Source organism: Eleginops maclovinus, chromosome 9 (assembly GCF_036324505.1).
Source record: "Eleginops maclovinus isolate JMC-PN-2008 ecotype Puerto Natales chromosome 9, JC_Emac_rtc_rv5, whole genome shotgun sequence".
Classification (NCBI taxonomy): domain Eukaryota; kingdom Metazoa; phylum Chordata; class Actinopteri; order Perciformes; family Eleginopidae; genus Eleginops; species Eleginops maclovinus.
Genome location: NC_086357.1, coordinates 20,492,225 through 20,514,910, shown reverse-complemented (window position 1 = coordinate 20,514,910; position 22,686 = coordinate 20,492,225). Strand labels below are relative to the sequence as shown.

Below are 22,686 nucleotides of genomic sequence, written 5' to 3'. Positions count from 1 at the left end.
TGAGAAGTTTCATTTACATTTACAAACATCAATGAATGAACACCAACACAGACTGATTCGATAAATAAGATAACGTGCATTATATACAATAATTATTATGCCGCATATAATAGAGAGTAGGATAGACACTGTTGTCAAATAACTAGAGCAATGTTAATAGTCCCAGACAAATGAACTATTAACTCCTGTTGATTACAATGATCCCAAAACCTTAAAGCAACCAGCTGTTTCAGAAAGTTGGGAAACCAGTTAACCTGTTTTTATTGAATTAAGCTAAAACTTCAGGTAAAATAAATGGGGCTTAAGGAAAAGATACTTCTGAGAGGGGGTTGTTGGTCTTAGTCTTTTCATTTAGTTTTTTCTGACAGTATGAGAACATAGCTCCAACATTATGCCCTCAGACTTTGATATGCAAATGATTATGTGTGTGTGTGTGTGTGTGTGTGTGTGTGTGTGTGTGTGTGTGTGTGTGTGTGTGTGTGTGTGTGTGTGTGTGTGTGTGTGTGTGTGTGTGTGTGTGTGTGCATTGAAAATACAAGTGTGAATGCTTTTGCGGATCATGAAATACAAGTGTGAATCCTTCTGTGTGCATTCGTGTATTATGAAACTGATCTGACCACATAAATTGTTACCAAATCAATCAATCAAAGACACAATCTAGGAATTAGGGGTGTTTAAATCAGATACGAAAACTAAAAGTCTCTTGCATTTTATTTGTTTCTCGTGAATGTGCAGAGTTACTACCTTAAAATCGGTTGTGTGCACATTCCTGAAAAAGGCCCCAAAACAAGCTGCCTACACTTCTACCAAGAACTTCATATGATGTGATATATATATTAATATTAATATTATAATAAACCGTTTAGAGACTGAAAAGAAAAAAGAAAATACATCTGATTGACAGAGAGCTGTGACACTGTTTACACAAAGAAAAAGTTGGTCAACTTTTCAAGTAAAGGCATGGACTGGCCGTCCGTACAAGGTGTATATGGCACAGCTAAAGCTGTATTGTATTGTATCATATAAATATGGCACTAAAATGAATAGGAATACACTAAACTAATTGTGTATTTAAACAAAACTGATTAATTGTCATAAATACAGTAGTGAACACACTGGAAAACTCAATTTCCCAGGTGTCTTTGCGATTACAACATCAAAGATGGCGATTCGGCTCAGAGTTATAGGACGTGCTTTGAATTGTGAGCCGCACAACAGATGAACCAAAAGAGCGAAAAACCCGCATAGCACTGCAGACAACTTACCACAGCAGGCCAACTACACCCCACCTTACTGTACATCGGCTTTAAAACAGATAAAATGCCTTCTCCTAAATCTAAAAACCCGGTTCGCGGCGGCGGAAGCCCGGTGCTCGGCAGCTCCAACGGCCGCTACGACTTCATGTCTCTGACGAAGCCGCTGAACCGGTCCTCCCCGCCGCACCAGAGGCAGGGCTCCGACCCCACCACCGCCCGCCTCAGAGCCTCGGAGAGCCCCACTCGGCGCCGGGGATCCAGCTCCTCCACCGGTAGCGGTCAGGGGCTTCCAGAGGAGGACGGCTTGCGGCTCAATCCCTCTTTCATCCGCGTAGCGCTCAGCTCCCTGCTCGCCATCGACCTGTGGATGTCCAAGCAGATGGGGGTGTGTGCCTGCGAGGACTCGTCTTGGGGCAGTGTGCGACCCTTAATGAAGCTCATAGAGATATCCGGACATGGCATCCCCTGGCTGGCCGGTACCGCCTACTGTCTGTACAAAAGTGACAGTGCCACAGGACAAGAAGTCATGCTCAACCTTTTCATGGGTAAACTCTTTTTATATTCACGTTCCTCGATGTTTTGTCAATCTGTATGTCCATCAGGAGGGGATTCACGCACAGAAATATCAAGGTTTCTAGGAATCACTGAGCTAGGCTGAGGTGCAGTAAGACAGTCTTTCACACACATACACACACACCCCCCAGAGCTCCTCCCTTCTTTCTCCGTCTTTTATGAAATCAGGTGATTCCACCTCCCATGAGTATTTTTAATAATATTTTCTGACCCAGTTTACCTTTTTCCAGTTTCTCACATGTTGCATCTGCTGTTTATTATGACCTCAGCCCAACTCTGTTTACAGCTCTCCTGAGGCTGTTTGACTGACACTTTGTAAAACAACAGGAGGGTAATTAATACACTGTAGGGAAGAGGTCAGTTTTGAGGTTTTGAGAAAAGCAATCTTTAGACAAGTGTGTGTGAGCTGTCCATCAGAATTAAAACGCGTAACAAGGCTTCCCCAGCACACCATTCTTTATTTAAAAAATGTTTTTGCTTTTTTGTCTTAAAGCCAAGTGAGCTCAAGAGGAGTTATAAGAAACGTGTATTGAAGCTAATGCTGGTCTGCAATTAATAACTGACAAAGCAAAGGCTTGTGTTTGGACGGGAGATGGATTTCTAATCGGTAATGCAGCTTTTACTTGGATTACATCACTTAACTGCCACTGCAAATCAATGAGAAATAAAACAGGCCTTCCTTATTTGAACTTATTTCACAAAAAAAAGTGCATCCACTTTTTTCATCAACATTTTCCTATTGTGCTTGGAAGAGACTATTTGTCCTTGTTTTCAGATGTCTGTATTTTTCCAGTTACATGAGCCCACAATAGAAGTGTAACTGGATCTGATGTTCTTCTTATTGTGCAGGTGAATGAATGTGGTTTCTGCTGGTGTAGAAAGAGGCAGGTAGAGGCAACTCTGAAACTCTATATCCTCTGCCATGCACAGAATGTTCTTCTCATGCTGATCCCATCTCCCACTACACTTAATCCGCCTCTGCTGCTCTTCCTCAGTAATAACTACTTGTTTCATCATATTTTTGGTTTTGCTTGATATGAACTTTATGATTATTATTATTATTATTATATGTAGCCCTGATTTAATATATGTTGGTGTTAGATTAACAATCAAAACCATCAGTTTGATGATACATCCTTTGGCTCTCACACATTTTCGACCTTTTAGAGATTCGTACTGTTGACAGATAGTCAGAAATGTGCTGCCAAGGGACTGAAATATTGACAGTCTGTTGTTGCGTATATTATGAAATCCTGACTGTGTAACCTTATGTTCTTCCTCAATTTCCTTTTTATGGCTAATAACAAGTTGAATGCATCAAAAGCATTATGTTAAAAAGATTTAAATGGAATGTTTGCCTTTTTATTAAATGAGCTTTTCTGGAGGGGATGTCTCCTCACAGTTCCCAGGAGATGCAGCTGCAGTACGGAGGAGTGGTTTAAGGCTACATTTAATGTTAATCGTACTGGATATGTAATTTGTTTGCCTCCTAGCATCCTTCAGTTGTCATTTATAATTTACCAGCCAACCTCCTGAATGCCTAATGTTAGTTAGTAAGTAAACGCCTTTGCAACACAGTTTGTAACTGCATTAAGATACACCAGTCTGCACCAGAAAGCAGTTTTTAAGAGTGTTTTATTGGCATGCTTGTGCATTTCAATCAGGTCAGTATAAAGAAAGGCCCACTTTGAGATAATTAAATGTCTGAAAATAGGGGGTCTCTTCAGGATTCTTCTGGCAAATCTAAGTGTTGACTTTTAAAGGAAACAGCATGCTGCAGTTTAATGCCTGAGACAGATGCCCAATCTAATTATAAAACACAGCTTCTAACAACCGCAGTTATTTGCTCATAGAGTAGTTATCAATAATAAATGATATCTACTGTTGCATATTCATTTTCTGGAATCCTCTCATTGGACTCCCAGCAGCAATTAGCTCATTTGCACCTCAGCGTTGCATTAATGATTCAGCACTGCAGACCTGAAGAATATAAAGCAACTGCTAATAACAATCACTTTAAATAGGTTCCTTATGCCAAGGGAAGAGTTGTCTTTCCAAGTATGAGCTGCTGTTTTCCTCCAACCAAAGCACTCAAAGTATTTTATAGCCTGGTTCTAATATTTGTATATATTATCCCAATAAAAGAAACCACTTTATTAAGTGAGCTTTTTTTTCTTGTTCTTTAAAACACGAATAGACATGCATCACAACAACATACCAAGGATTCAAAGATACCGGCTGTTATTGGGGTTACAGTATATCCTCTCTTTACTACATTGCTGTTTCTCCAGTCGCTATAATACACGCTCATCCCCTGCAGGCCTGCTGTTGGACCTGGTGCTGGTGACCATCGTTAAGGCCGTGGTGCGCCGGCGTCGTCCATCACATAACCGCATGGACATGTTTGCCACCTTTTCCGTGGACCGATACTCCTTCCCTTCAGGCCATGCCACGCGTGCCGCCATGTGTGGGCGGTTCCTACTGGCTCACCTGGTGCTGGCCGCTCCGCTGAGGGTCCTCGTCCTGCTGTGGGCCGCCCTGGTGGGGCTGAGCCGGGTGCTGCTGGGCAGGCACAATGTGACTGACGTGATGTTTGGGTTCTGGATGGGATATGTCCAGTACAACCTTGTAGAGATGTTGTGGCTCTCACCTCAAACCCTGCAAGGCCTGCTGGGACAGTTGGCCTAATGTTAAGGATTGAAGGAGGAGACGCGGTGGTTTGATTCTTCATTGCCAGAGCACCTGCACACTTTTGGTCTCTTTTAGACTGATGCATAAGAGAAATTGTCTAGACTAGAGAAGCGTGCTATCAAACACACCTTTGTTCTGCTGTTATGTGACACTTCAGACGCTCACTGTCAGCATTCCCTTTTCAGGTTGCAATGCCTGTAACAAAAAGAACAGGATTTTAAACCAGAAAAGCAAGAGAGACAGATGTGTCCACCTGAAGCCACCTTTCTCCCCATAATTGGTCTAAATCAGTGGAAATTATGTAAACTGCAAGCATGCTTTTGTTGCTTAGGGTGTTTTAATCTAAGTCTGAGCTTTCCCTTTTAGGATCTGACTTAAGATATACCCTATAAAGAACACCACAGATAAGAGGTTAAATAATAATATGAATCCCTGCTTTGGAAAAAGAATGGCAATATACTTTTTACATAAACCAATCTTCTTTTAATTAATACAGAAGCAAACAGCAATAAGAAGTCAAACTGTATTAAAAACCGCAATATACAAGTAAATGATAAATCTGTTGGAAAGTTTCTTGTTCTACTACTAAGCCCTGTCGCTGAGCCGTAGCAGTGTTCAATCTGCGCATTTCTTGTTCTACTACTGGGAAAGTTTCTTGTTCTACTACTAAGCCCTGTCGCTGAGCCGTAGCAGTGTTCAATCTGCGCGTTTCTTGTTCTACTACTAAGCCCTGTCGCTGAGCCGTAGCAGTGTTCAATCTGCGCATTTCTTGTTCTACTACTTGGAAAGTTTCTTGTTCTACTACTAAGCCCTGTCGCTGAGCCGTAGCAGTGTTCAATCTGCGCGTTTCTTGTTCTACTACTTGGAAAGTTTCTTGTTCTACTACTAAGCCCTGTCGCTGAGCCGTAGCAGTGTTCAATCTGCGCATTTCTTGTTCTACTACTTGGAAAGTTTCTTGTTCTACTACTAAGCCCTGTCGCTGAGCCGTAGCAGTGTTCAATCTGCGCGTTTCTTGTTCTACTACTAAGCCCTGTCGCTGAGCCGTAGCAGTGTTCAATCTGCGCACAAACTGTAAGAAAAAAACAACAACAATTTTATCACATATATTTCACAGTGTGCAAAACGGTTGTAAAGCCTCTACTGTTATTGCTCCGATGTAATGCGCTCTGCCCTCACGTCTTTGTTAAGGACAATGATGTAAGATGGTAGAGCCAATCTTAAAATGAGCCATATCATTTCCACACTCTGCAGTTTATAGTTAATGATGTTGTTCACCTCGAGCAAAGCTCAAGTTTGCCACAAAGCCAACTTGCTTTATATCACATCTGATCACTTTAATCTCACCAGTTTACTTATTGACTCACATTCTTATTCCTCTGAAAGTTCCCTTGTATCATTAACCTCATCCACAGCCTATCACGTATTGCTGTTTACTAATCAACTCTGCTGGATCACAAATTACCATATGACACATATTAACATTATTACGTTTCATGCAGTACATAGTGATATCAAAATGTATCGATGATTAGCATTTCTTGCACAATCATTATTTTGTTTAATCAACATAACATTTTAAAGGTAACAGCATATTGTTTAATAACAAAAAAAAACATTGGCCTGATCTGTAAAGTTAAAATGTCATCATTCTCCAACTCACATTATTCAAAGTAAGTGTGTAGGATCCTTCTTTGCTATACCACGAAAGTTTCAGAGTGAGGCTTTTGAGCGGTAAGAAAGTACATACCATATCATTACATCTTTGTTTTAAAGTAAAGCATAATCTGCTGAACTGTAGAAAAATAATAGTTGTAGTTTGGCCTAAAGCAATCACAGATATCACTAGGAAAAACTATGAAAGACACATTTACAAAACAAAAGTAAGCCCTTTGTGACGTTACATATGCAGATGTGTTTTTGGGATTCTGCTCTGATTTCACAAGGCTCATTTTTTTTGTCTTGACTGCATGTTAAAAGAAAACACCCATTAAGTGTGGAACAGGGCGTGCCTGAGCTCTACCTGCAGTAGTGAAGGTCGTGTAGGGGGATTCAAACATTTTTCAGAGGGAAAGAGGGGCACTTAATACGCTACAGGTCAATTCAGGTGACAAACTTCACATGTAATGATAGCTTTCTAGAATTCACTGTGAAATCGCTAAAAAAGACACTGTCTTTGCAAGCACTGTACTCATTCTAGTCTAAAAAACTAGGCCACGGTACATTTATTTATTGAGTTAGATATTTGGAAAAGAAATCCACCAGAATGTGTAACTTCGTACGTCATCAGTCTCCCATCAGCATTGTCGCAGCACGTTTTATGTTAGCAACCAGTTAGAGTGAGGGTGTGACATTTGTTGTGCAATGACCTGGTCTGCTGTCAGTGTCCACAGTTTAAAGGGTGTTTTAAGCTACTACATTGTGAGAGGATGATTTGAAAGTACAGCGTATACACACATAGGGTGCCTTGCCATGGCGCATTTGAATGTCAGTTCTCTGCAACACTGTCATATCTAGGTTTTGTGAAAATCACTGTGACCACGTTGGTCAGCATCTCATTACATGGTTTGGGGTAAATCCTTACATTGATGTAATGACCCTCTCTGCTATTGGGTGCGTGCTGTTAGAAAAACCAGCATGTTTGATGATTCAATAATATCAACTATGGTCCACTGAAAGCGGATTGAATGAACTCAATATTAAACTTTAAATGACGCCAGTACTCCCCTTACGATTGTCTGCTACCAGATCTGAAGGAAAATATATGTTTGTTAGGCAGAAGTTATTTAACTTTAAGCAATGTCTTTGCTTATCAGTCTCCTGACCTTTGCTGCTGCGTTGATATCAGCAGACAGCAAATAACTTAATGTCAAACGGCAGATTTTTTGGTCTGTTGTAATTTTCCATTGGTTAGGACTATGATGAGATATGTGGACATAGGATTTCTGTGTAAATGTGTGATGTATGAACTGTTATTGAATATTTTTTCTGAACATAATTTGACCTGGTATGCAGGTGCTCCAGACCTTCATCTTACATGCTGTGTTCTTCCTGCAATAATTGACCTATGGTCTTCCCAGTGTGGACAATAACATGATGCCCAAGAAGGTAGCTCTCTTTTATTTGTATTTCTTTAGCCTTCTTTTGGCTGGATGGTGGACTTTGTGACCAAATGATTTATGATTTATTTGTGTGTTTTACATGTTGATATCGGGCTGATGCAGTGATACAATGATTACTTAATAGATTTTGGATATTCCACATGAAACCTGTTTATTCAGCTTCTTAAAGATGTCAACAAATGTCACATGAGTTCTTGCACATAGTCAAACATGAAGTCAGCTACAGTTAACTTCACTGCACTGCGTTTTGCCTGCTATACAGTATAAATTATATTGCGTTTTTCCTGTATAGACCTAATTCTTAATGTATATAATTATGCCTGTATGGTCACGTGATTACACTGTGTTATGTTTGGTGGATTTTAATGTGCTGCTCAATATTCCTTGAGGGGTTGTACTTGAATGATTTGATTGTAATGATTTTTAATTAAAAAATGGGGAACAAATCTGAAACTGTGTCATGACTGACTGACGGACGGACAGGCAGATAATCGGTGTGGTGGAAACTTCTGCAGCAATGGAGACGAAACCCAGAGAGACACGGGAGAGCAGGAACTTGATGGTGGTTGCCAAACCAATTCTGAAGATCTCGAAACTAGGAAGACATTTTTAACTAGTTCCGAATTGGTAATCAACATATGCCAAGCAGCAGACTAAACAAGCTCGGACAATACGTCTAACTAAAACTGTGATCTCGGTCACAAATAAGGTGTTTACCGTAGCATCTGGGGCCGGATAAACTGGCGCCTGATAACAGCACCTGCAAGGCCGAAAAACTATGCCATGGCAATGTAGACAGAGGAAGGACAAAATGATGATCTAGGTCAAAGGTTAAACACCTAAGCAAAATATTCCCTAACAATCGGTGTTACTCGGTTACATCAGCACTCTTCCAAAACCTATCCCACTCAAAGTTCACAAAATTAACTCAACCCACTGGATTTGCGTCAACAGTGTAACTCAAAAGTGGGTTGGATTAGAGAAATCCTAGACCAAAAGAGACCGCCTCATTATAAAAGAATGTGCTAGGGCAATGCCAAGGAAAGGATTCACAAGAAATCAGTGTGCAAGGATTAAGGTAAGAGAGAGACCTGCCACACTCTAGTTCTGCTATATTTTAGCACAGGATCCTAGAATTGGTAATTGCAATAGTTAAAAAAAGATGCTTATTGTGATGGTAACTTCTGGGGCAATGGAGACGAATCTCAGAGAGACGCCTCAAGGCCTAAGTAAATTCATTATTGTATCCAACAACATATTGTACAATTAAAAACAAAACAAGATCTTCACAAAAAGGATAGTGTTTAACATAATTGGCACCCCTTACATCACACATTTTCAGAGCAATCACAGCCAAGACTCAACCGCCTCATAGAGCACATATAAGCAGCAGTTTTGAGGCGTGCTCCCCCTTTGAGCACTGGCACAAGATGGCCCACAGGTCTGAACAAATGAAATGGTAGATAACTTTGTGATTGTGTGTTTTTTCAAGTGAAATTGATTTAAAGATACATATTATCCTTATTTGCCTATGTAAATGTATATTGTAAACTTTAATTGAAATAAAGTAAATGTTAGGGAATATTTTGTGTAAGCTTGTGACCTCTTCACACATTTGACCATTGGTCTCATCACAGCTGCTTGTGTACTGCTTGTTTTCAAGTTAGCCAGTTGTGTCCTTCCTCTCTGTGCTCCTCTGGCATAGGCTAACAGCCTTGCAGATGCTGTTATCTTCATTATGGAGAGGCAGCCTGGGCTTCCGAAGCCTTGTTGTTCCCGTCTAGGGACGTCTAGAAGCCCTTCTTATCTGGAACGTAGTTTCCCTGGCGTACATTCTTTTCCATGGACGACAGCTTTAGTTAGATTCAGGGTCCATATTTGTCTGGTCTCACTGATGAAGAATGTTGATTACCCATTTGGAACTAGTTAGAACCTCTTCCTATCCCTGAGATCTTCAGAATTGGTTTGGCAACCGCTGTGGCAACTCATGTCTACTGTAAATGTCTTGTCAATTCTCCGGCCATAACTCCAAATAAACCCAACAGTGTTTTGCCATCAAGTTCCTGCTCTCCAGCGTCCCTCTGTTTCGTCTCCATTGCTTCAGAAGTTTCCACCACAGTAAATTCTTTAGAAAATCTGCCTAGCTTACCTTTAACAACTAGTATAGCCAAATGTTAGTGAGGGAGTGATGCTTCCTTACACTTATATTTCAGTGAGATCTCTAATGTGGCTTATTCATGCGAAAGGTATTAAACTGCAGTCTGACTTCTTAAAAAACTATATTTTTTGCACTCATAGTCTCACACACAGCATATAATCCTCATCAAATGTCAGTAAAAAATGTTTGTTCAGTGACTATCAAGCGCTAAAGTAGTCACAGAGAGGGGAACACAGGGCTCTGCCTGACACGCTGAATCCAAGGAGGAAACTTGAAGCCGTACTGCAGTTGAAGATGTTTTTATTTCCCTTGCAATAAAACATACATGCTAACATACATTTTATTGTTGAGTGACTTGCTGTACTGGACTATATGGTGGAAAGAGTTTAGCAGTTTAGCGGTCATCAGAAATGTCAGCACCCTGCCTCCTCTAGGTAGATGCAGGTGGTATTCATTAGGCAATCACTCAGCCCCAGTGACACACACCCACAGCCACACACACATACATAGCTCTGCTCACACACACACACACACACCTATTACATCCCTGAGACATCCCTGCCTCTACAATGTTATAGAGCTCTCAAAGAAGGGACTGATTTGCAGCTGTTACCTTAAATCTGAGTTGAAATATATGTGTTTTGTTCCTTACCTTTGTGCAGCTCCATCATGGTACACAGGGTAGCAGTGATCGGGGCAGGCCCCTCTGGTCTGACCAGCATGAAGGCCTGTCTGGAGGAGGGCATGATGCCAACCTGCTTTGAGAGCAGTGATGACATTGGTGGACTTTGGAGGTTCAAGGCAAGTCAGCACTAGCTAATAAATGCTTACAACCATCATATGTTTATTCCCCAAACCATAGAATTAACACCGGGTTATGTTTCTCCAGAATCTTACCAGTGTTTTTGTTTCCTCACATTTCCTGTCATTTGAAACCTCTTCTCTGCAGGAAGTGTCAGAGCCAAACAGGGCCAGCATCTACCGTTCCCTCAACATCAACATCTCCAAGGAGATGATGTGCTTCAGCGACTTCCCCATCCCGGCTGATTACCCCAACTACATGCACCACTCAAAAATCCTAAATTACTTCAGGATGTATGCAGAACACTTTAAACTGCTGAAACACATTCGCTTCCAGGTAACAAGATGGAATTTAGCATGTGGTTAATACATAAGCCTGGTGAAATTTAAAATGATAACTACAGACAAATCTATTGTATGTTTTTTTTTTTTAAGACCTCAGTGAAGAATGTCAATCAAAGACCAGACTACTCTCGCACTGGTCAGTGGGAAGTGGTGACAGAAAACAAAGATGGACAGGAGGAGAAGCATGTCTTTGATGCAGTTATCTGCTGTTCTGGTCACTACACCTACCCTAACCTGCCTTTGAAAGACTTCCCAGGTAAAGACATTTGTTTAAAATGCACCTCTCCCAGGCCTAATGGATCATTTTGTTTTTCACTTCTTGCTGTCGGCACAAGATGCCTCCATGCCCTCGCCCTGCCCTACCTTTCTAAATTGTTACAACCCTATACACCTTCTCAGGTCAGCTGATCAACTGCTCCTGAATGTGCCCAGAACAAAATCAAAGCTGAGAGGGGGCTGTGCTTTCACTGCCGCCCCTGTGCTGCCCCTGCACATTAGACAGGCCATTACAATGTCTGGCTCAAAATCGCTTCTTAAAGCCCACCTCTTCTCCTAAGTGAGCTGTGTATTTTGTGTGTTTTATTTCTCTCTCTCTGTACAGCACTTGGTCCAGAAGTTTTAAAGTGCTTTACAAATAAGGCTGTGTTGTATTGTACAATAGAGAAACACAATAATGATAACATCACTCTGCTGTGTTTCAGGAATTGAGACATTTGAAGGTAAATACTTCCACAGCTGGGACTACAAGGGGTCTGAAGACATGTTCGGGAAAAAAGTGGTGGTCATCGGCATCGGAAACTCAGGAAGTGATATCGCTGTGGAGAGCAGCAGAGTGACAGAGCAGGTTGGGGAGTATTTTCTGTTTGCTCTTGTCCTTCTTCATGATGATTTGTGTATCTGACGATTGCCTTTGTTGTGCAGGTGTATCTGAGCACTCGTCGTGGAGCCTGGGTCATCCGTCAGGTTTCTGACAACGGCCTGCCAGTGGACATAAAGTACAACACACGCTTTGTCCACATCCTCTTCCAGCTGCTGCCTATCAACTTCCTTAACTGGCTGGGCGAGAAGAAAATCAACGCCATGTATGACCACACCATGTATGCCCTCAAACCCACACACCGGTAGGTGCTGCCTGGGTGACATATTTCAAGACTTCTGTTGCTGAAGTGAGCAGGAAATAAAGTCACGTTAAAGCATTTCATCTTGCTTAGTGAAGACAAGCTGGTTAGTTATTTCATTTATACAAGATGGACGGTAAATAAGCCTTTACTTGTTTGAAGATAAGGAGAAAGAATACAAAATATGATTAACAAATAGTTTATCATGTACTTTGATAGGCTAAGATAAACAAAAAAGAGATCCACATTTACCTAACCCTAACCCTACCAATAACATCATTAAAGTCACATAAAAACATAAATAAATGAAATAATATTATATAATATATTTTGGTTTTAAAAGACAGTCATGCAAAATTGAACTTGTGGTTATTGAAGTATATTTTGATGCCAATACTTTTGAACATTTAATCAAGTCAGATTTTGAATGTGTGACTATTACTTGCAGATTGCAATATTATTATTACTTTTACTGAAGTAAAAGATGTAACTTCTTTATCTCCCTTGTTGTCCCCACTTCCTTTTTCTGCTGCCTCCTAAGACTCTTCAGTCAGATCCCGGTGATCAACGATGATCTGCCTCTAAAGATTCTGTCTGGGTTGGTCATCCTCAAACCAAATGTGAAGGAGATCTGTGGCTCGTCCGTGGTGTTTGAGGATGGCAGCACTGTGAAAAACGTTAGAGAACTTAGTTTCCAAAGATAATTTATTTCTTTATTTCAAGCGCAATTCGTGGCTATCTCATACTTATCTCTTCCTCTTTATAGGTGGACACGATTGTGTTTGCAACAGGTTACAACTATGATTTTCCATACTTGCCAAGTAGTTCTAAGTACATGTCCGGGCATCGTCTGGGACTGTACAAGCACGTTTTTCCTCCAAACTTGGAGCATAACACTCTGGCTGTGGTGGGTTTCATCCATGCCCTTGGAGCGATCATGACACAGGCTGAAATGCAGGCCCGCTGGGTCTCACGAGTCTTTAAAGGTGAGGCTGCCGGTCCATTTTATCATTTATCACTTTTCTAGATACTTTTCAAACAGTCCATTTACCTTTGTCTGTCTTCTGTCTTTTGCATTTCAGGCCATAACAAGCTGCCCTCAAACCAGGCCATGATAAAGTCTGTGGACAAGGACACCAAGGACATCGAGAAAAAGTAAAACTTCCAAATATTCCTCTGCTAGGTTATTTTTTTTCCTTTTGTAATAACCTAAGGTTCTTCAAACTAAATTGTCTTTTTCATAAATAGTCAAATACAGGTTTGAGTGCAAACAAATTACATTCATTTCCAATGTATCCTCTCCACAGCTACATTGTGTCTAGGTTGGCACCCTTGCAGGTGGACTTTGTTTCCTACATGGATGACTTAGCAGGAGAGATTGGGGTGCGGCCAAGTCTGCTCTGGCTCTTCTTCACAGAGTACCCAATGTTCAAGATGGTTCTGTGGGGACCTGTCACCGCCTACCAGTACCGCTTGATGGGACCAGGGAAATGGGACGGAGCCCGCAGAGCGATCTCAACCCAGTTAAACCGCGTGTACCAGCCCCTAAAAACCAGACAGGTCTGAAATAAACACGGTTTCTTCATTCAATAAGATTCCTATTTGATTAAATAAATGCATTATGAATATGTCCCTTTTCCAATTTATCCTGAGATAGATTACTTTTTGTATGTATCAAACTAAGCGTTACCTCTTATCCCTTACAGCTGGAGACAAAAGAGTCCTCTGTCGCTGACAGCCTGTTCAAGCTGAGTCTGACTCTTATGGCTGGAGGAGCTGCCATCTACTACATCCATGTGCGCAACCCGACCGCCATCCCCACTCTGCTGTCCAACATCCGGCCACAAAAAGTCTAAACATGTTAAATCAAACATTGTCCAATATGCAAACCAAATACTTTACTTGATTCCTTAAGTAATCTAGTTCAATTAACTCCTGTTGGGGTTGCGATTACAGGAATGCCACTGTTTTAGCTGCTTACGTGTCCTTTTTCCGTAAACAAGTCTTCTTTATTTGCACATTTTCCAACCAAAAAGTATGGTAATCTAACAAATAATCCTACTTTTCAATTGTTGATTTACAGAATTGTTCACTGATAATGATTACTGTCAGGATGCTCCTAGAAAAAACTATGTGTATTGAAAAAGTCCAGTCTGAGTTAAAGTGTAAAAGAAGATCCAAACTTGAGTCTACAATGTCATAATTGTTTGTTATTTCTTTGTCATTTTTCTTGCTGTCAGTTGAAATGGTCTGGGTTCTAAAAGTTCAACCATAACTACATTAACCAGATATATGTATGACATTTTAAACTTTGAAATCACACTGAATGTAAGGGACTTTTTTTTCCTGTATGAATAAACACATATAAAGATATCTCACTCTTTGACCAGACCCATTAATAATAGGGGCAGGCACCAATGCTGCACTTAATCCAGGGAAGGCCTTTCTTCAGCGTGTCGTTGATCATGTGATGGAGGGCGAGGAAATTGAAACTTCAGGAGAAAAGGGGAGGAGAGTCAAATGCTTTGTCAACAAGTTTAGGATGCTATAAGATAATGTATACTACATATACACAAACATCATTTATATCTGTATTTCCTCAGTTAGGTTTTTTAGTTTTTCCAGGTTCGCTCGCGGCACCCAGAGAAGAAAAGACGCCGCGCGCCGTGCGCCACACACCGCTTCCGCTTCCACTGTTGCTTCGAGTTTACAATCCAAGCAAGCTCAACATCTTGAGCCTACATTCAGAATATAGTATGCTCAAAATGTTGGTGGTTTAATGTGCATGTAAAAAGTTAACTTCACCTTCCTTTCTCTATTAATTACCTCCGGAGTCACTTGAGCATTTTTTATGTTGACAGAGAAATAACAGTTTTTGGGATCAGGAGCCGCCCCCGCGGTCGTGGAAACAGGAAAACTGGATTGCAGGGGGGCAGGGTCAAAGTTCCTCCCCTGCAATAGCCTTCTGTAGATAAGCAACATGCAGAATCCTGTGAACGAAGAGGCTGTTAGGCATTTTAGTCGCAGCTGACTGGGCGCTAGGAAGGTGAGAGCAGTCTTTCTGACTTCAACATTTCAAAAATGTCTCTTTATCTCTCTTCACACTGAGCAATACCCCTACGAGTAAATCTAGGCTTACTAAATGAAATTAGATATTTGACATAGCTGTTTTTAAACAAGTTGTTCCTCTTCTTATGCAGAAAATGCTTAGCTTTGCTGAAAATAACCTCACAATCCTTTGTTTTATCAGCTTATTTAATTGTCTATTTAGTCTACTGAAGAAGTCCAACACTTGGTTCTGCATGTTATGATGTTATTCTGAGTTCATCATCCTTTTCTTTTCAAAAAGCTGTGTTATAGAGAGAGCAACTCTTGAATATGAATAAGTAAATTGTGAAGTATGCTGGAAAGGTGATCATAGCCTAACTATTTTCAGACTTTTTGTCAGCAGTTCTCAGCCATGGTAAAACGTGTGGCAGTGGTGGGAGCCGGCAGTTCGGGTTTGGCTTGCATCAAGATCTGCGTTGAGGAGGGCTTGGAGCCGGTGTGCTTCGAGAGCAGTGATGACATTGGCGGCTTGTGGAAATTTAAGGTAAGTGGGGGGCACCTTTTTTTAGAGAGTAGCCCACAAATGAATCTGGTTGCCAGTTAAAGATTGGTCTTAAGATATTGTATGGCCTCAGAGCTCCCCTTCCAAACTGAAGTAAGATGGTATTCAGTTTGAAACAAGATGGTGTAGCTTGCGTAAACCCTATTGATTAACATTAAAATGTCCTTATCAAAGTTTTGTTTGTGTCAACAGGAGTCACCTGAGACAGAGCGATCAAGCATCTATCGCTCGTTGGTGGTGAACACCTCCAAAGAGATGATGTGTTACAGCGATTTTCCCATGCCTACTGGCTATCCAAACTACATGCACAACTCCCAGCTGCTGCAGTACTACAGACTCTATGCTGACCACTTTGACCTGCTCAGACACATTCATTTCCAGGTCACCCTCTAGGAGTTCACTATCTTTTCACAAGTTTATACAACATACTATGTTAAGTCAAATGTTTTAATGTATTTCTGTATGTTTTTGTGAATGTGGACACCCATGATACAGACCACAGTAAGGAGTGTTGCACAGAGGCCGGATTTCTCTTCGTCAGGTCAGTGGGACATATTGACATTTAACGAGGATGGCGAGGAAGAGAGACACATCTTTGATGCAGTTCTAGTGTGTTCGGGCCACTACACACATCCATCCTTACCCCTGTCAGGGTTTCCAGGTCTGTCAAATTCAAACATTTTACAGAATTTGATGAAAGCAACATTTGTTTTTGTTTTTTACATCTGATCATTCTTGCATACAACTCTTGTTTTCCTTTTGAACCATCTGTATCTACTCCAGGATATGAGACATTTTCTGGCAGGTGCTTTCACAGCTGGGAATATAAAGATGCAGATGCCTGCAGAGGAAAGAGGGTGGTGGTGGTTGGCATTGGCAATTCTGGAGGAGATATTGCAGTGGAAATCAGTAGATCTGCAAATAAGGTAAGGACGAAAGAAAAATAGTTAGGCAGAGGAGCAGGGGATATAATAAAACTAAACTCCTATTGAATTGCACTGCACATTCTTACTCTCTCTGACAGACATTTCTCAGCACACGGCAGGGGGCCTGGGTGATAGGCAGGATGTCCAGTAATGGTCTTCCTCTGGACATGAATGCTATCACCAGACTCAACAACATGCTCACACTGCTTCTGCCCAAGACCCTGGTCAACTGGGCAGCAGAGAGAGCCCTCAATTACAAATATGACCACACACTGTATGGTCTGAAGCCCAGTCACAGGTGCGTCATGATTCCAGTGTGAGAATTGTGTCAGCTGTGCAGACTGTTAATGTATCTAATACAATGGTGTCATTTTAAATGTGATACAATCTTTGTAACAAGACAGGGGGTTGATTTCTATCATTTCCTTTCTTTCCCAGACTTTTGGACAGAAAGCCTTTGATCAATGATGACCTTCCTGGTCGAATCCTTCAGGGAGCGCTTGTAATGAAAGCCAATCTAAAAGGATTCAAAGACTCTGGAGTGGAGTTCGAAGATGGCACTGTGGAGGAGAACATTGATGCAGTGGTTTTCTGTACAGGCTATAACGGAACATTTCCATTCCTGCCTTCAGCCTTAACTGACGGGCCTCATGGAGAACTGACATTGTACAAGTGAGTATATTGTCGATAGAGTTTGTATAGCTAAGGGGGTGATTTTTGTTTTAGATTGAAAATCCCCATTAGATCTTAAGGAACCCACGCCCTGATTTAGGGGGGGTTGTAAATGTTATAATCTGTCGAATGAGAAGAAAGATAGCATTTTAAAAAATATTTTCAACTAACTCCCATCAAGAAGCGATTCCCCGAAATATCTAACTAATCTTGTAACAATTTTATTGAAATGCCTAATTATACTTCAATAAATACAAATATAATACATTTTTTTTTACAGAACATAATATTGGATATGCCTAAACTTTGCTAAGCAACCAATAATTACTTATTGAACTAGAATGTTATATTTCTGACTACAAAAGCTGATAACATGCATCCTATGAGCTTTTATATTGTTTTCTAATGTGTGTCTTTCTTTAAAACTATATTTAGTTAGTACTGCCATATATTAATTAATTTACAATATATTTTGTGTCATTTCAGGACACTGTTCCCTCCTTCTCTGGTACAACCCACACTGGCCGTCATGGGTCTTTTCCAGACAAAAGGACCAATCATGCCTGTTGTGGAAATGCAGGCACGATGGGCTGTCAAAGTCTTTACCGGTAAACTATTGTGAGCTTTAAATGTGAACACATTCACTCAGAACTGAAAAGTGCAACCTGTCACCTGTGTTTTATCTTAAAGGTTCGAGCTGTCTTCCACCTAAGGAGAAAATGCTGGAAGTCATCGAGTCTGAGAGGAAGAGAAACATGAAAAGGTATACATCATCTTCACATTGAAGCACATTTCAAGTACAGGCAGATTTCTGTATAAATCAGAATAATGGTTGAAATTTGTTCTGTGAAAAATGACATTTCAGCCAGATAACTTGTTTTCTCAGCTACCCCTCCCCACAAACGGCAGCTCTCCAGGTAGAGTACATCCCTTACCTGGATTTCATGGCAGAGCAGGTTAGTTCAGTTCAGCTTGTTATCATTATTTCTTTATTTGATAGACACAACCCTCATGATAGACTTCCAATCACAGGTGGGGGTTCGACCAAACCTCCTGACACTACTCCTGACAGATCCTGTGCTCTGGGGGAGGATCTTCTTTGGTCCCTGCACTCCATATCAGTATCGTCTCACAGGGCCCGGACAGTGGGCCGGGGCCCGTCAGGCTATCCTCACTCAGTGGGAGCGTTTGGCTCACCCCTTCAGAACCAGAGCGGTACCGGAGAGCAGGCCGTCTGTGCTACTTTCTCACTGGATGCTTGTATTTGGAGGAACAGTTGCCATGGCTTTCGTTCTATGTAAAACTGAGATTACTCCAGTGCTGCAGGGTGCCGCCCAGTTTCTGGACAGGAGCAAGATGTTTCTAAAGGACTCCTGGTTCACTGTTGCGCCACAATAAAATGATCCTATCTGGGTCCAGTGTGAAACAAATATAACCCCAAATCATATACTGTATGTTGCAATATGAGGTAAAATGATAAAACAGACATCGGTAATACATCAACCTTTAATATCCCAAATGATCTAAGATTAAGTGAAAGAAACAAAGTAGATGTATCAGGGAATTTCAGAAGACATGTAAATCTTTTTTATTTTCTGTTTGGCGTGCAGAGAAAGAGACAGCCTCCCAATTTTAATGTTGTGTATGATGTATAATAATATGGGGCTATACAATTGTAAAAGTAGTTTGCACTCTTCTGATAGGTGTAGCTGTTTCAAAGGTCAGATAAACCTGCATTCTGTCATCAGATAGAACAGAGAAACCTAAAGTGTGTGTGTGTGTATGTGTGTGTGTGTGTGTGGCCACATTTTGTTGTTGTTTTACTTATTGTCTTCATGTCTGTCATTTGAAAATCTGAAATGAATTGTGTACTTTGATAAGATACCATATACAAAGCGTTGTCAGAGCTGCAAGTTATACCAAGCACAAAAGGTAATTGTAACAGAGGGGATCTCAGGTGCCACTAAATCTTACTCTCCTTTATGTTTAGCCGTAGTACAGTATGCGGGTTTGCGTGATAAAATGGATGTGAAACACGCCTAGTGTTTCAGAGCTGCAATACTACTACACTTCAGATTGCACTTTGTATTCTGTTCAGCCAGTTTTGCATTGTCTTGGTACTTATTAAACAGTTGGAGTCTTTTTGTTGATGTTTTTTGACTGTGATACATTATTTCCCTGGTTTGCAAAGTTCTCTTTCAGTGACATTTTGTAGGAGAAGGCGGGGGGGGGGGGGGCTGCTTCATATCACTATAAAACAGCACATACACTTCCCTTTCCACCTTTCTCCCTACTCCAGCTCCAACATCTACATAAAATCAGAGATCACGTTGCGTTCAGCTGTGCTTTCTCCCCAGCATGAAGGTGGCAGTGATTGGCGCAGGGGTCTCTGGTCTGACCAGCATCAAAGCCTGTTTGGATGAAGGTCTGAAGCCCACCTGCTTTGAGAGCAGCCATGACATTAGAGGTCTTTGGAGATTTAAGGTGAGACAATGCATTTATATAAATGCCTAAACCTTAAAAGCTCATTTTGTTACTTATGTTTTGCCATACTCTGCATTAATACTAATTTGATTATTAAAAGATGTAGCATATGCATATTAACATCCTTGTAAATGACAAAAAACAACAGAACTTTTCTGAATCTTATCATGTTGAATGTAAGTTAATTATCCAAAAGTCTACATATACATTTTTTTTTATAAACACCTGAGCTGTCATTTACCATTTATCTGAGAGAGCTCTTGAAGCTCTACACATTTGATTTGCTTATACAGCAACCAAACAGTATGTAAAAATATTCATTATTAATGTGCATTTGTAGAAGCACTGAAGCTGGATGCAAACTTCCTTTTTTCTCTGGTAATATCTACAAAATACATAGATAACACTGGTTGTGATAGACTTTCCTTTAAGTTGCTTACAAAGGAAATCAAGCAGGGAGCTAGTTTTAATATGCTTTTTATTTGTGATTTCATATGAAACACTTAAATCATTTCACACTGAATTTTCCACTTGAAATGCATCAGGGGAAATGTGAAATCATTGACAGTAAATGTCATTTCTGAGACAAAGATAAATGATGATAAAAGCCTGTCTCTATACTGTCTGTATTTTGTCTTCCTGCAGGAGAAGCCAGAGCCTGGACGTGCCAACATCTATGAGTCGGTGGTCATCAACAGCTCCAAAGAGAAGATGGCCTTCAGTGACTTCCCTCCTCCAGCTGAACTCCCCAACAACATGCACCACTCTGAAGTGCTGCAGTACATCCGCTTCTACGCTCAGGCCTTCAACCTGCTGCAGCACATATGCTTTAAGGTCGGTGAACTTGAGTAATTGGCTGATAACACACTTGCAAAATGCCTTCATAGTAAAGTAAAAAATGGTTGGCAAATGACATTACTAAACGTTATAAAGTACTTAAAATGTCCGTATAGACCAAACATGCAAATGCAAAAGCACATAAATATGCAGTGTTTTATTGACCATTTATTTAATGTGTTTTTACTGCTTATGATGTTTGAATGGGGGCCCGTTACTAAACACTGTAATAAATATATGTTAATGACAATGGAGAATGTTTACAACTGTTTGCATTGTTTCTCAGACGGCTGTGGTGAGTGTGAGGCAGACTCCAGATTTTGCTACGACAGGCCGGTGGGAGGAGGAGACGGAGAGTAGAGAGGGGCTGAGGGAGACTTGTGTTTTCGACGCAGTGATAGTTTGTTCAGGACACTTCACCCATCCTCACCTGCCACTCAGCGACTTCCCAGGTACCAGGAATCATTATTGAATGTAACATTTAACATAGACAGAGTTCCACCTCCACAGGAGACACACATTCAATGCCCTTCAACAAAGGCTGTGTGGATAACATACATTTTTTTCCATCTCAGGTATTGAGAGCTTTGAAGGCAGGTATTTACACAGTTGGGATTATTGTAATGCTGAGGGTCTGCAGGGGAAAAGAGTGGTGGTGATCGGGATTGGAAACTCAGGAGGTGATATTGCTGTAGACATCAGTAGAGTTGCTGAGAAGGTACAATCCTATACCTCATTTCTTTACATTTCTTTATTTTTCAAATAATGCATATCACTTAATCCTAACCTCCTCTTGTCTGACAGGTGTACCTCAGTACCAGGAGTGGAGCGTGGGTTGTCGGTTGTTCGGGACGGGGGGGGCCTTCCAGCCGACATCGTTGGGACTTCACGACTGGATATGATGATACAGAAGCTCTTCCCCTCGTGGGTCAGCAGGATGGTGGAGAAGAAACTGGATGAAGCATATGACCACAAACTATACGGTCTGAAACCAAAACATAGGTAACATGTATGTAACATATGCTTTGGTTAAACTTCTTTATTTTATTGTATGTTAAATGTCTCAGTTTACTGATTATTACATCCCATTTTGCAATGCTTCAGAGTTAGATGTTTGTTACACTCCATAATATGAAAGTATTAGCAACATACTAAATGCTCACTTAATCTGCGTGTAAAACTGTGTGTCATACAGGTGGATGTAGTGGTGTTTGCCACAGGGTACAACTACAGCTTTCCCTTCCTGCTCTCAGCTCTGCAGGCTAAATCTGGTTACCGGCTGCGTCTTTACAAACATGTGTTTCCTCCGGCTCTGAGCCAGCCTACTCTGGCAGTGGTGGGATTCATCCACGGCCTCGGATCCATCACCCCGCTGTCTGAGATGCAGGCCCGCTGGGCTACAAGAGTGTTTAAAGGTATAAACAGCACTCAAACTAAACATGAGTGTATGTATAAAATGAAAAATCCTACTTTATGAAACACAGAAAACTATGTAAAGTAGGTTTTTAGTTTGTGTTTTTCAACTTAACTGATTTCTTTTTTTGTCCAGGCTTATCGAACCTCGAAAAAGACACAGAAACAATGCATCAGAGGTAAGAGATAAGTGTATAAATTATAGACCAATATTCTAAAATATGTTCCTGATCACAAATAATCCTTTTACTAAATTTTCGAGTTACTGTTTTATACTTCTATTTTATAGATAATAGCCTAAATGTTGTAATCTTATACAGTAAATATTTATATGATCTCAGTCTATTATATAATTACTTCACCTTGAACAATACATTTCACATCATTCAACTTTGCTTTGAAGCACTTCCCAAGTTCATATTTCTTTGTTTCCCTCTGTTAGTTATACCTGCTCAGAGCGTAACCCCCTCCATGTGGACTACATTCCTTACCTGGTCTCTGTGGCAGAGCAGGTGGGGGTGCGACCAAATATACTGTGGCTCATGCTGAAGGACCCCAGACTGGCGCTGCAGGTTGTGCTTGGTCCCTGCACTCCTTATCAATATCGTCTGTCTGGCCCGGGCCAGTGGGATGGTGCCCGTCATGCCATTCTCACTCAGTGGGAGCGGGTGCTCCAGCCTTTC

The 22,686-nt window shown here is 41.0% G+C and overlaps 3 protein-coding genes across 3 annotated transcripts; all 3 read left to right on the top strand.

Moving 5' to 3' along the window:
- The first annotated feature begins 1,170 nt into the window (after window positions 1-1,170).
- plpp6 (phospholipid phosphatase 6) lies at window positions 1,171-8,092 on the top strand. The gene is made up of 2 exons (XM_063891782.1): window positions 1,171-1,801; window positions 4,150-8,092. The coding sequence occupies exons 1-2, from the start codon at window positions 1,321-1,323 to the stop codon at window positions 4,515-4,517; spliced, it is 849 nt and encodes a 282-aa protein (XP_063747852.1). The 5' UTR covers window positions 1,171-1,320; the 3' UTR covers window positions 4,518-8,092.
- Window positions 8,093-8,655: 563 nt separating this feature from the next.
- LOC134869758 (uncharacterized) lies at window positions 8,656-19,419 on the top strand. Its single transcript, XM_063891642.1, has 21 exons — window positions 8,656-8,717; window positions 10,460-10,598; window positions 10,747-10,935; window positions 11,034-11,199; window positions 11,645-11,787; window positions 11,865-12,064; window positions 12,603-12,738; window positions 12,828-13,047; window positions 13,144-13,216; window positions 13,369-13,621; window positions 13,768-13,911; window positions 15,513-15,653; window positions 15,864-16,052; window positions 16,167-16,332; window positions 16,455-16,597; window positions 16,696-16,895; window positions 17,036-17,269; window positions 17,756-17,877; window positions 17,960-18,032; window positions 18,156-18,225; window positions 18,302-19,419. The coding sequence occupies exons 2-21, from the start codon at window positions 10,467-10,469 to the stop codon at window positions 18,665-18,667; spliced, it is 3,360 nt and encodes a 1,119-aa protein (XP_063747712.1). The 5' UTR covers window positions 8,656-8,717; window positions 10,460-10,466; the 3' UTR covers window positions 18,668-19,419.
- Window positions 19,420-19,588: 169 nt separating this feature from the next.
- Window positions 19,589-21,921, top strand: LOC134869806 (flavin-containing monooxygenase 5-like). Its single transcript, XM_063891717.1, is given in 7 exon segments — window positions 19,589-19,753; window positions 20,399-20,587; window positions 20,877-21,042; window positions 21,166-21,308; window positions 21,395-21,442; window positions 21,444-21,592; window positions 21,786-21,921. Coding segments are annotated over 7 exon segments (831 nt in total). The 5' UTR covers window positions 19,589-19,627; the 3' UTR covers window positions 21,796-21,921.
- The last annotated feature ends 765 nt before the right edge of the window (window positions 21,922-22,686 follow it).